At 32.8% G+C, this 13,238-nt stretch overlaps 1 protein-coding gene across 1 annotated transcript; it reads right to left on the bottom strand.

Annotated features, from left to right (window-relative positions):
* LOC148205644 (large ribosomal RNA subunit accumulation protein YCED homolog 1, chloroplastic-like) lies at nucleotides 1-3,247 on the bottom strand. Its single transcript, XM_088103619.1, has 3 exons — nucleotides 3,091-3,247; nucleotides 2,330-2,903; nucleotides 1-734 (listed from the first exon to the last, which is right to left on the bottom strand). Exons 2-3 carry the CDS (start codon nucleotides 2,872-2,874, stop codon nucleotides 338-340), a joined length of 942 nt encoding a protein of 313 aa, XP_087959745.1. The 5' UTR covers nucleotides 2,875-2,903; nucleotides 3,091-3,247; the 3' UTR covers nucleotides 1-337.
* Between the last annotated feature and the right edge of the window lie 9,991 nt (nucleotides 3,248-13,238).

Below are 13,238 nucleotides of genomic sequence, written 5' to 3' on the forward strand. Positions count from 1 at the left end.
TTAACATCAGAAAAAGATGACAAAATTAATACGCAAATCACAGCATCCCTGTTCTAATTTTACAGATCCGACTATCTTAGTAAAATTCAAGAGGAGATTTAGAAAATGCTAATACAAGTGGAAAGAATACCAGAGACAGGCTTTGAGGTGTAGCTGCTACTAGAAAATGCACCATGGATATATCTATAAAATCTATCATCCATGCCCTGTATGGCCATGGATCCAAGAGCCCTTGGTAGGCTCTTAAGAATGTCAACATAAAAAATCCATTAAGATCAGAACTTCTACACATAATGATACAGAAATTTTAGCGAATACTGCGTGAACTTCATAAATGTTACAACTGCATCTTCTCTTTTAAATCTCCAAGCGGGCCATAGCTTTTTTCTTTCACTTCCTCCTTGCTACAAGAGCAGTTGCCAGTGTTAAAGTTTTGACCACATTTCAAGCACATGCCTTTGCACCCAGGATCACATACTGAATTCATGGTAATCTCAAGATGCACCCTGTCCCTTATGTTCTTTGAAATGTCAATTTGATTATCTAGTGAAGGAAAATATAGTTGGTCCTCCAAATCAATAAGTGCATCGTCTTCGTCATCCTTACCACCGTTTGTAAGTTTCTCTTCCCCAAAAATAACGCCCATATCAATAGTCTCTGGCTCTTCAATGGGTTCGTCAGTGAGTAAAAGAGAGAACTCAGAGAATATGCTCTCAGCAGATGGCATGCAACACCTTCAATAGAAAATCACGTCGAAATAAGAAATTCTACTTTGAGGAAGTAATGCATTGTTGAACATGACCGAGGCATACTCGGTATCACCTTTTTTTTTTTACTATCACATGGACATGACATACGAAGGGGTTATCCAAGAAAGAAGGGGAATGGGCCTGCAACTGAATAGGCCTATCAAGGGTAGGTTTATGCTAGCAAACTAGTAGCTTCCTCCATAAATAGGAAATGGAGTTGACAAGAAGAGTTTGTCACTTAGTGAAATACAATTGAGACTAGGAAGAGGCCTGTCTCTTAAATATCAAGATTCTTTAGAGATACTCAGTCAACAAAGGAATTTTTCCTTCCTTCCATTTCTTATCCAGTTCACAATAGAATGTTGGAACTGCGATCCAAATTGGTAGAAAAGAATATTTTCTCATATCATATAAACCTTCGGGCCTTCAGCAGTTTACCCTTCATGGTAACTGCGTACATGAGTACAAGAGCAAACAGAGAGAGAACAAAAAAAAAAAATATATATATATATATATATATATATATAAACAATTTCCCACTTTTAATTCTTAGAATTTAAAATTCAAACCAAATAAAAAATGAAAGAAGTTAATGCCACCATTGTAATAGCACGTTGTTCCTTACATTATGAAAATCTCTCATTATCGAGAGAAAGAAACAGTTCAGTCTACGCCAACATTGTCCTTTTACAGAGGAACAAGTATCAATTAATATCACTTCTACATTAAGTTTATACTGTTATCATCAACTTGTCTTAGATCAAGCATAACTAGTAGAGATCGCCTAAACAAAACCAATGAACCTACCATTTGATGAAGTAATAACGCCTATTTAACGTAAGTAAGGTGATCAATTTATTCACGATCGGATTATATTTATTTGATACAGTGTTGTCAATATTAGACAAAAAATACAATTGGATAAAATAAAAGATAAGATTTAAAATCGAAAATAGAACATTATATTTCATTAATGATTAGTTAATATTCATATTATAGAGAAGAGAATGTCCTGCGACGAGTATTCCCTGCTAGTAGACGGGGTTCTATTCTGAATGGCCTTTATAACTAAGGAGGATCTCCCGGCTAGAATTGATGAATGACTATTTTTTCATCGTTAAAAAGATTGTGAGCTACTCCTCATCTTGAGACAAAAGGCAACTTAACTATTCCTGTTAAGAAAAGTTCTTATATAGTTTTGGGCTTAACTAATCTAAAGAAAAGGGAAGAGAGAGGAGAGTAAGTCAATATCTAAACCTAAGACTGGTATCAGGTGCCAAGGGATGATCTACGCCTGCCTTATTATCATTTATATGGTATATTAGATGGAGCGATATGCAAAACAAATTGAGAATAATGCATAAATGAGCATCTAGACAATCATTACTGTAATGCAAAAATATACTCCATCATAATAGTTTTAATGTTTAACTAATGAGACCTGAACTATTAATCATTGTCAAAATAAAAATGAAGCAGAGTAAAGTCAGGAAAAATGCAAAACTAAGACATGATAAAAAAAAATATTCACAAAAGCACTTGAAAGTAGGCAATGCCAATTCATGAATTAAAGGGAGTACCTATTGCAAAGAAGAGTGATGACAGTTTTTATAATCCCATCAAGCCTCAATTTTTTCTTCTTCCTGGTCACATCTACAGATATCTGAACAGGAGTGCCATTTGGAAAGTCTTTCACAGCTTTGGTAACACGCAATCCCATTGCAGCAGCTCTAGTTTTTGAGAGATCGGTCGAAAGCTTTGCTAGACCTAATCTCTCCAAGGTAGTGCAATATTCCAAATGTAAAATAGAGGCATTTCTCTTGTATACAACAGCACCTTCCCAAGGCGACCCCATATCTTCAACATCATCGTCGTCAAAACCCAAGGTCTCATTGTCAATCGACTCAAAATCAAACCCCTTAGACCTAACTGTATACTTATGAAGAACATTCGGTTCATTTCTGACGTGGAGCCCGAAATGCCTTGGTTTGCAACAGAATCCCACTTCATGATTGAAAGGGATGAAGAAATTAGAGGCAAATTTTTGGTAGGAACTCAAACTGTTAATCTCCAATTTAGAAAAATGCAAAGGGACTGCAGAGGATGAGGGGATTACAAGAGACATTTTTCAGGTTTCAGTGGTGATGGGTAGACCTAAATCATCAAATTTCAATTAGGAATTGTGTATAAAGGAAATGTGTGATAGGGTAAAGAGAACCGCATATTCCCAGTGAAACCCAACATTTAGAGAGAAAGAGAGAGATGAAAGTAAAATAAAGATGAATGATGAATCCACATGAGAAATAATACAAGAAGCGAAAGATTGAAAGAGAGAACTTACAGAAGGCTGAGACGATGTAAGAAGGATAGAGGGAAGTACGGTTTCAATGGTGAGAGTGCGAAGAAAAGAAAAAGATAAAATGTATTCTCGTGTGGTTTCATATGGACAGAGAAGAAGAAGGAGAGGAAGAAGAAAGAAAAGATAAAATAGAAAAAAAACATATGGGAATAGAACTGGATTAATTAAAAAATAACAAAAGAATGGTAACAAATATTTTTTTAAAAGTACAATAAATTACAGTATTTAATCATTTAAATTACGAAGATGGATTAAATTTTTGTTATTGTAATACAAACAAAAGTTATCAGAACTTTTTACATGAAAATATGTCAGGTAGTTAAAATTGAGATCATGATTAAAATGGTAAGAAATTTATAACCGATTATTACTCCAAATAATAAGAGTTGGGGAGTTCCGATATACATATATATCTCCATAATGGTAAAATATTATCCGTTTTGGGTCAAGCTGTTACTCATGAGGAGCATTGATAAATTTGAAGATAAATGATTTTGATGATACTGCAAGAAAATAGACTGTTATAATTGTTTTAAAAACACTTTGTAGATTATAAATGTATTAGGAAAGACTTTGAAGATGTAATACTTAGAAAAATTCATACTTCCAGAACTGTTACGTATTTAATAGATTATAGAAGCTATAATTGATTATCCTAAGCTTTTCTGAAAAACCTCGTTGCTCTGAAAAACTTCGTTGCTCTGGAATAATCGATTATTACTCCAAATAATCGATTATCACTGGTTCTGATGGAATAATCGATTATTCCTCAGGATAATCGATTATCACTTTTGAAAAACCTTGTAACGGACTCAAATAATCGATTATCACTAACAATAATCGATTATCTATGGAATTTTAATCTATCTCTGCGAACTCAGACCAGTTGGCTATATAAGGTTGTTCCAAAACCCTTAGAGGGTGAACTCTGAGCTTTTTGAGAATACAGTTCGTCTGAGGAAGTTCTAAAAAGCTAGTTCAAGTGCTTTGCCTGATCTCGTGAATAAGAGAAGCTCGCATTTCGTGTGTCGATAGTCGGAGCGTTTCTCTTCGAGTTGGCAAGGTGGTCATCTTCCGGTTCGTTCATCGAAGGAAGGTTTTATCTCTCTGTTTTTTATTCACTCTTATTGTAATTTGTGAAACTGATTTTAGTGAAAACGTTAATCACTTTTTGTAGTGATTAACAACTGAACGTAGATTCTTTTGAATCGAACCAGGATAAAAATTCAGTGTATCAATTCTTCTACTCCCTACTCTCTTTACTGTTTTATGCACATCAACTGTTTGATAAATTTTCTCTAAGAAAATTGATTTTCTAAAACGGACCATCAAAACTTGATTTGTGACCGTAACACACTTTCCGAATATTTTATTCCGCTACGCGACTCTATAACGATACCGATTATTCCGGCAATTGGTATCAGAGCTTGCTTTGATAGTTTTTCAAATTTTTCGAAAATGGACGGTCATAACCAAGTTTATGCTGAGGGTGCTTCTATTGATAGACCTCCTTTGTTTACGGGGGAAAATTATGCGTTTTGGAAAATAAGAATGCAAATATTTTTAGAGTCAATTGACATAGGCATCTGGGAAGCCGTACAAAATGGTCCATATATTCCTAAAAATACAGTTGATGGTGTGCAAGTAGAAAAATCATATTTTGACTGGATTGTTGAGGAAAATAGAAGAGCCCAATTTGATATTAAGGCTCGGAATATAATTTTATCTGCACTAACCATTGATGATTTTTTCAAAGTATATGTTTATAAAAGTGCTCAAGAAATGTGGAAATTTTTAAGAGTCACTCATGATGAAGTATCGAATGTGGCTAAGTTGACTTGTTCGAACTCATGCTCTACATCAAACTCCTCAAGCTCAAGCGATTCTAATGAGCAAGAAAATGTATGCTTGATGGCCAACGATAAATCATGTGAAAGCAAAATCTTGAAGGAAAATAAGGACTATCAAGATTCCTCTTCAAGCTTCAAATGTTATGGATGTGGTGAAAGAGGCCATGTGAAAGCTTATTGTTCAAGCAACAAAAGAAGTACAGAAAGAAAAGAAAAGAAAATTCACAAGAAGAAGAAGGTTCACATTGCTTGGGAGGATAATGCATCAACCACCTCTAGTTCAAGTGATTCTGTTGAAGAAGTAAACTTGTGTTTGACAGCTAATTTTGATGATGCTGGAAGCCAAGTAAGTAATTATAGCTATGAATCTAGTTAATTTGATTTACAAAAGGCGTTTCTTGAATTACTTGATGAATCTGAAGCATTGAATGCTGCTCATAAAAATATGAAAAGGAATTTAAAGAATTGAAATGGAAATATGAAAATGCATTAGATGAGGAAGTCATATTAAGAAACAAAGTTAGTAATCTTGAAACAAAATTGTCTGAATCTAATCCAAATGAAAAACCTGTTGAGTGTTTATCTTGTAAAAGTCACATGTTTGACATTGACATACTGGAAAATTTACTTGCTAAAGGAATCAAGCCTATCTCACATGTTCAAAATTTTTTTAGAAAGAGTAATGTTAGAAATATAAACATGCATCATCATAAAAAGTCTAAAGTTAAGAGAACTCGTAGAGTTTGGGTTGAGAAAGGGACTTTTGTGAAAAACAAGGTCCATGATGTTTGTTGTTTTTATTGCATGAAAAAGGGACATACTTCAAACAAATGTAGAATTAAACATTTTGATGTTCCAAATGGGAAATATGCTTCGATTCCTGTTATAAAGTAATATGTCTCTAACCTTAAAGGACCCAAATGAGATTATAGGTACAAAAACTATACTGTTTTTACTTTGCAGGTTAAGTTTTCAAAAGGATAAGAGAGCTCTATGGTATTATGCTCTTTGAAGTGATGCTACAAGCCAGGATGTAACTCCATCAAGTGGTATCCAAAAGCCTTCGTTCAAGCACCAAGTATTTGAGCTAAGTGTTGTTTAAATTGTGATGTTGCATCTTGTTTTTACTTGATCTTGTAAGCAATTCTTTAATTTTCAATTGAATGAAAAACACACACGAATTTTCATGATAGTCACTATTCTCTCATACATAGTGAAAAAAAACTTACCTGGATCCATTGTATAGTTTCTTCGTGTCAATGTTCTCCCTTCTCTTACTCCTCTTTAATGCTTTCTTGATGATATAGAAATTCTAAGGGATGTCACAGTTTCTTTTCTTTTCAGAGAACGTAACCTTTCTTTCTCTCTTTTCAGAAACTTAACCTGTCAACCGTAGTAAAACTTTTTTCCCTCTTTTATGATATTTAATCAATTTAATAAAATACCAAAAAGCCCTTTTTAAAGTGAGAAGAGAGGGATTAATTTTAATAACTCTAAAATAATCCCTATAACTTTAATACATTATATTCTAATAATCATCACATTAGAATCTGTATATCAAAGTTATACTTTAAATTACATGAACCAATCTTAAATATTAATATAATTTAACATTATCCCACTTGGTTCATGTGATGACTTGAAGATCTAAAACTAAACTTTAAGTGCGCACCATTCATTAGAATTATCAAGTCATCATCCTTATATGAATTGAAATGACCGGATCATGGCGGGCAAAAGTCATGAACGACAAGATTCCTTCCATGTATCACATAATCAAACCAACTCAACAAAACTTTAATCAATCTTTTAACTCTCATGTCTCTAAAAGAGATATAACATGTTACCACAATCAATAATACATGTATATAACTTAATGTGGATAACAATAGAATAAAGAGAAACATAACTTTAATTGAATTCACAAGTGTCATGACAGTACAAGCATATAACTATACATATCCATATAGATAGATGACATCATTATGTTAATATTGACTTATCCATAATGCTCATACTTTCAACATGGCCAATAAAAGTTTTGGGCGGTAGTCCTTTAGTTAACAGATCTGCTATCATCAAATTCGTACCAATATGCTCAATCAACACTATATGTTTCTGCACTTCTTCTTTGACCGACAAGTATTTCAAATCCATGTGTTTAGCACCCTTTGAGTACTTGTCATTTTTAGAGAAGAAGACGGCTGCGAAATTATCACAATAAATCCTTATCGGCCTAGCAATACTGTCAATAATGCCAAGTCTCGATACAAAGTTTCGCAACCACAAAGCATGAACCGTGGCCTCAAAGCATGCCACGAATTCAGCTTCCATGGTGGAAGTAGCAATGACTGATTGTTTTGCACTTTTCTAAGAAATTGCTCCTCCAGCTAATAGATACACATAACCAAATGTGGATTTTCTTGAATCCACACATCCAACATAGTCTGAATCCGAGTAGCCAACCATCTCAAGATGATTTGACCTTCTGTAGGTGAGCATGTATTCTTTGGTACCTTATAAATATACCTAAGAACTTTCTTTGCAGCTTTACAGTGATCCATTCCGAGATTACTTTGATATCGCCCTAACGTTCCAACAGCAAAACTGGTATCTGGCCGAGTACAAGTTTGAGCATACATCAAACTCCCAACCACTGACGTATAAGGAATAGACTCCATGGCCTTTCATTCCAAATCATTCTTGGGACATTGCATTTGACTAAACTTGTCTCTTTTTTGAATTGGAACTATTCCAGGAGAACATTTTTCCATTCTGAATCTCTCTAACACTTTGTTAATATAGCCTTTTTGAGACAAACTTAACAATCCTTGTGATCTATCACGGAATATTTCTATTCCTATCACATAAGATGCCTCATTCATATCTTTCATTTCAAAGTTGCTACAGAGAAACTTCTTTACATCATGTAACATACCAACATCATTAGCAGCAAGAAGAATGTCGTCAACATATAGAACCAACATAACAAACTTACTCCCACTGATCTTCATATATATACACCGGTCAACGGTGTTCTCTACAAAACCATATGAAGTTATGGTATCATTAAATTTTAGATACCACTGTCGGGAAGCTTGTTTCAGTCCATATATTGATTTCTTCAATTTACACACCAAATTTTCTTTTCCTGTTATTGTGAAACCTTCTGGTTGATCCATATAAACTTCCTCTTCTAAGTCACCATTCAGAAAAGCGATTTTTACATCCATTTGGTGAAGCTCTAAATCATAATGAGCCACCAAAGCCAAAACAATTCTCAAAGAGTCCTTCTTGGAAACAGGAGAGAAGGTCTCTTTGTAGTCAATGCCTTCCTTTTGAGTGAAACCTTTGGCGACTAATCTAGCTTTATACCTTTCAATATTGCCTTTTGAGTCATGTTTAGTCTTAAAGACCCATTTACAACCGACTCTTTTTGAACCCTTAGGCAAATCAACTAGATCCCATACTTTATTGTCATCCATTGATTTCAATTCTTCTTTCACAGCATTCAACCAATTCTCTGAATTATTACTTTCCATGGCTTGTCTGAACGAGACTGGATCCTCATCAATGCTTAAGTCACATTCATGTTCAACAGAGTAAACCACATAATCATTCGAAATAGCAGGTCTTTTCTCCCTTACAGACCTTCTTAATGCTGCTTCTTGTGGTTCCTCTATAAATTGTTCATTTATGACTTGCTCATTTGTGACTTGCTCATTGTAATTGGCTCAACATTTATATGTTCATTTTATGGGATTGGAACATTAACTTGTTGTCCCTGCTTGTTGTGTGACTGTGATACAACAAGAGGGATAACAACTTCAGAAGAGACATTAGATGTAGAAACACTATCAGTGTGCTCTTGAATATCCACTATTTGTGATTCCTCACTCCCACTAAATTGACCATTTTCAATAAACCGAGCATTTCCAGACTCAACTATTTTTGTACTATGGTTAGAGCAATAAAATCTATATCCCTTTGATTTTTCAGGATAACCGATGAAGTAACCACTAATGGTTCTTGCATCAAGCTTTTTTGCATGTGGATTATATAACCTTACCTCTGCCGAACAACCCCAAACATGAAGATGTCTCAAACTGGGTTTCCTTCCAATCCATAGTTCATAAGGAGTTTTAGAAACTGCTTTGTTAGGAACCCTGTTAACCAGATTTACAACTGTCTTTAATGAATACATCCACAAAGATAAAGGAATATTACTATGACTTAACATACTCCTAACCATATGCATAAGAGTACAATACTGCCTTTCTGCTACACCATTTTGTTGTGGTGTACTGGGCATTGTATATTGTGCACAAATACCCAGACTTTCAAGAAACTTTGCAAATGGACTTGGACATTGTCCATTCTCATCAGTTTTACCATAATATTCACCACCTCTATCAAATCTCACCAATTTTACTTTTCTATCTAATTGCCTTTCCACCTCATTTATGAACACCTCAAGGGCATTCACTGATTGAGATTTTTCATGTAATAGATATATATATATATATATATATATATATATATATATATATATATATATATATATATATATATATATATATATAACAATAACGTGAGAAATCATCAATAAAGGAGATAAAATATTTTTCACCACTCCAGGATTTAATGTCAAAAGGACCACAAATATCAGTGTGTATTAACTCAAGAAGTTGACTACTTCTTGTGGCGGGATATTTTGATATGTTTTTTGTTTGTTTACCCTTAATATAATCAATACATACATCCCAGTCATCAAAATCCAATTGAGGTAAAATTTCATTTTTCACTAACCTCAACATCCTTTTCTTTGGATATGTGACCTAATCTTTTATGCCATAAGAAAGCAGAACATTCTTTTCCTGTACCACAATTTCTATCAACAACATGTTCAACATTAAACAGGGATTCATAAAAATTAACATCAAGATTTAAACGATATAAACCATCCAATAATGTACCAGAACCATAATAGTACGAAAGTTTATACAAATGAAAAATACCATTTTCAATCTTAAAGTTAAAACCTAAATAATTCAACTTTGCAACAGAAATTAAATTTCTAGCACAACCAGGAACATAGAGACACTTTTCAAGATTCAGACAATAACCAGTGTCTAGAATCAATCTATAAGTCCCAATTCCTTCTATTTGTGCCTTCATTCTGTTCCCCATATATAAATACTTTTCAGTTCCTTTTATGGGCTAGATTGAAAGGAATCCCTTTCTTTTCGAACCAATATTTTCTTTTCGGACAATCTTTCTTGAAGTGTCCTACTTTCTTGCAAAAGAAACATTTCTGGTCCTTCTGAATATTGCCCTTATTCACTTTCATTGGGGCTTTGTCCTTCTTGTTCTTCTTTCCTGATTTAGCTTTACTAAAGCTAGCACCTTCATGAGTTGTGAGATGGATAGAATGATCTTTCATTTTCTTCAATCTCCCTTCCTCTTGTACCAACATGGCTTTGATTTCTTGAAAGTTCCATTTATCCTTAAGAGTGTTATAGTTCACTTGGAACTGGCCAAATTCAGGAGGAAGAGAGTTCATGATAAACTGTACCAGAAAAGACTCATTCACCTCCATTCCCATTGACTTTAATCTTGCTGCTATATTAGCCATTCCAGTTACATGGTCATGTATGGGATGTGACCAGTCAAACTTTTTGGAAGTCAGCTCACTCATAAGAGTTCCTACAATAGACTTGTCAGTTATGTCTGATTGTGAGTACTCCTTGATCAGTTTCATGAATTCCTTTGCGTTTTCTGTTTTAGGCATAGAAGGCTTTACATTCTCTGCCATAGACATGTGCATCAAGTTTAGTGACAGCCTGTTAGACCTATGCCAAGCCTCATAAAGAGACTTCTCATCACTTGTACTAGTCTCTGTAATGGCTGCGGGCATTTCATCCATCATAATTGTCATGTCCAAGTCTAACACACCCAGTTGGAACTGAATTTTTTCTTACCAATCAGCATAATTGAGCCCATTAAACTTGACCACATTGTTGCTCAAACCTGATAAATTCATGTAAGCTGGAAATAATACACAAGCTCATACATTAATGCTTTGATAAAATTAATGGATTCAAACAAATTACTACACTAGTCATACATTCAAGTTCACCTTTGGGTGACACTTAAACTGATAGGTAATCATTTAAGTCATTCATTTAAGTTCACCTTTGGGTGATACTTAAACTGGCAAATTCCATATACACTTTAATAAACAATCAATCATACTTAAGTCTATATGTATGTTATCTTTGGATATACAAACATATTTACTAAGTACCATGAAATGTCTCACTTTAATGTCATTAATTATAAACAAGGGTTCACCTTTGGGTAATCCATAACATTCTTATATCAATGACTAATTACTCTATATATTCATAATTTAACATCCTTTATATTATGAATAATTTTCACAATAACATGAGCAATTTAAAAGAACAACGAAATTGCTAAACCTTTTAATTTTGATTAAAATTGTAACTCATCCGAAATTCAACTTAATTGAATTTCCTTCATCCAATATTAATAAACAAAAATTATACTATGCATGTGAGTAAATACACTTTTTTCAAATTAAAAACATTCGAAATTATGAAATTTTTAATTTACATTTAATTTGCATTCAATTCAGTAACCATGTTTAGAATATAATAACTGGAACAAGTGTCGCAACACTAAAGTTGCGCTATGCCAAAATATAAAAACCCGCGGCTGGAGTTATGAAATTAAGGCAACAATGAATAAAAAAGTAAACAAAATTGTGGCAGATTCCAGGGTGAATGAAATTCACGTGAATTGTTTCTATCATTCAGAATTCACTTTACGGAAGGGAATTGACTTTTCTATCATGCAGAATTAATTTTGGCAGTCATCGTGCAACAGTAGGGTTATTTTAATGTGACAATCAAAAATTAAAAACTTGCGGCTTCGAGATTCACATTACAGTTAATCTAATTTTCTTTCGTGCCAATAAAAAATAATTAAACATCTGAAAATTTAAAAATCTCTAATTTTATAATTCAAAAATTAGGGTTTCACAAAATTGAGAAAATTATCCTTCATGGAGAATCATAAAATTCAGAAACTGGCTCTGATACCACTTGTAAGCAATTCTTTAATTTTCAATTGAATGAAAAACAGGATCTTGAATTTTCATGATACTCACTATTCTCTCATACACAGTGAAAAAGAACTTATCTGGATCCATTGTATAGTTTCTTCCTGTCAATGTTCTCCCTTCTCTTACTCCTCTTTAATGCTTTCTTGATGATATAGAAATTCTAAGGGATGTCATAGTTTCTTTTCTTTTCAGAGGACGTAACCTTTCTTTCTCTCTTTTCAGAAACTTAACCTGTCAATAGAGTATTGAATAGATAAATTTATAATAACTCACCTTGAAACATTTTTTATCTCATCTACAATATAATTAAAAAAATGCTAACTAATAATATTGAAATACAAGATAATAAATAATTAAATTAAATTAGGTAGGTTGATGCGCCAATCCGATTCACTACGGGTTCAACCCAAATGAGCCGGGTTCTAAACGAACAGGGTTGGAAACTAACCCGCATAAATAAATTACATTTTTTTTCAAACTCAACCCGACTCAAACCCGTGTACAACTTATTTTAACAGCCTATATTTTAGAATTCATTTTTATTCTATAATCTTCTATTTTTAACATTTTCGTTTTATTTGTGAATAATTCACAGTTTATATTAGTCTTATTAATTAAATTTTTTAGTTATTTCATTTCAGTTATTCTACCTTTAAAATTATCTGAATATTAAAAAGGATTGTTATATAATAATTATTTTTTATATAGTCATTATCATTGATATTATATAAAGGCTATTAGTACATGTAAAATAATTCTCATTATTTGTATATATCTTTCGTTTTTTTATTTTTTTATTACATTTTAAATTGAAAAATTTTAAAAATTATTCTCATAGTAAAAGGTAACTAATCACACATACTTTAATACAGTAAGATATTATAAACCACCCATATTATGTAGCAGCACAATTTACTGTAAATTATTCTTTTTATTTAATCATTATAATAATTATTTTACTTTTTCAAAAATATATAAAAACATGAAGCGTTTTTTCTTGTTTCAATCAACTAATTAGATCAATGTTTTAAAATTTGTACGTTTTCCATCTCATACCTTAAAATAATAAAAAAAAACTCTAATGTTCAAATCCATAATTGTGATTTTCAGATTATTATTTTAGTGTTATA

This window comes from Vigna umbellata, chromosome 1, assembly GCF_029865625.1.
Source record: "Vigna umbellata cultivar VRB3 chromosome 1, Vumbellata_1.0, whole genome shotgun sequence".
In the NCBI taxonomy this organism is placed as follows: domain Eukaryota; kingdom Viridiplantae; phylum Streptophyta; class Magnoliopsida; order Fabales; family Fabaceae; genus Vigna; species Vigna umbellata.

What these genes read in the sequence shown, in the direction of transcription:
- LOC148205644 (XM_088103619.1), bottom strand. Translation starts at nt 2,874, where the DNA reads ATGTCTCTTGTAATCCCCTCATCCTCTGCAGTCCCTTTGCATTTTTCT. An exon ending in ATCACTCTTCTTTGCAATAG is followed by an intron (nt 735 to 2,329) that starts GTACTCCCTTTA and finishes TTTCTATTGAAG; the next exon opens with GTGTTGCATGCCATCTGCTG.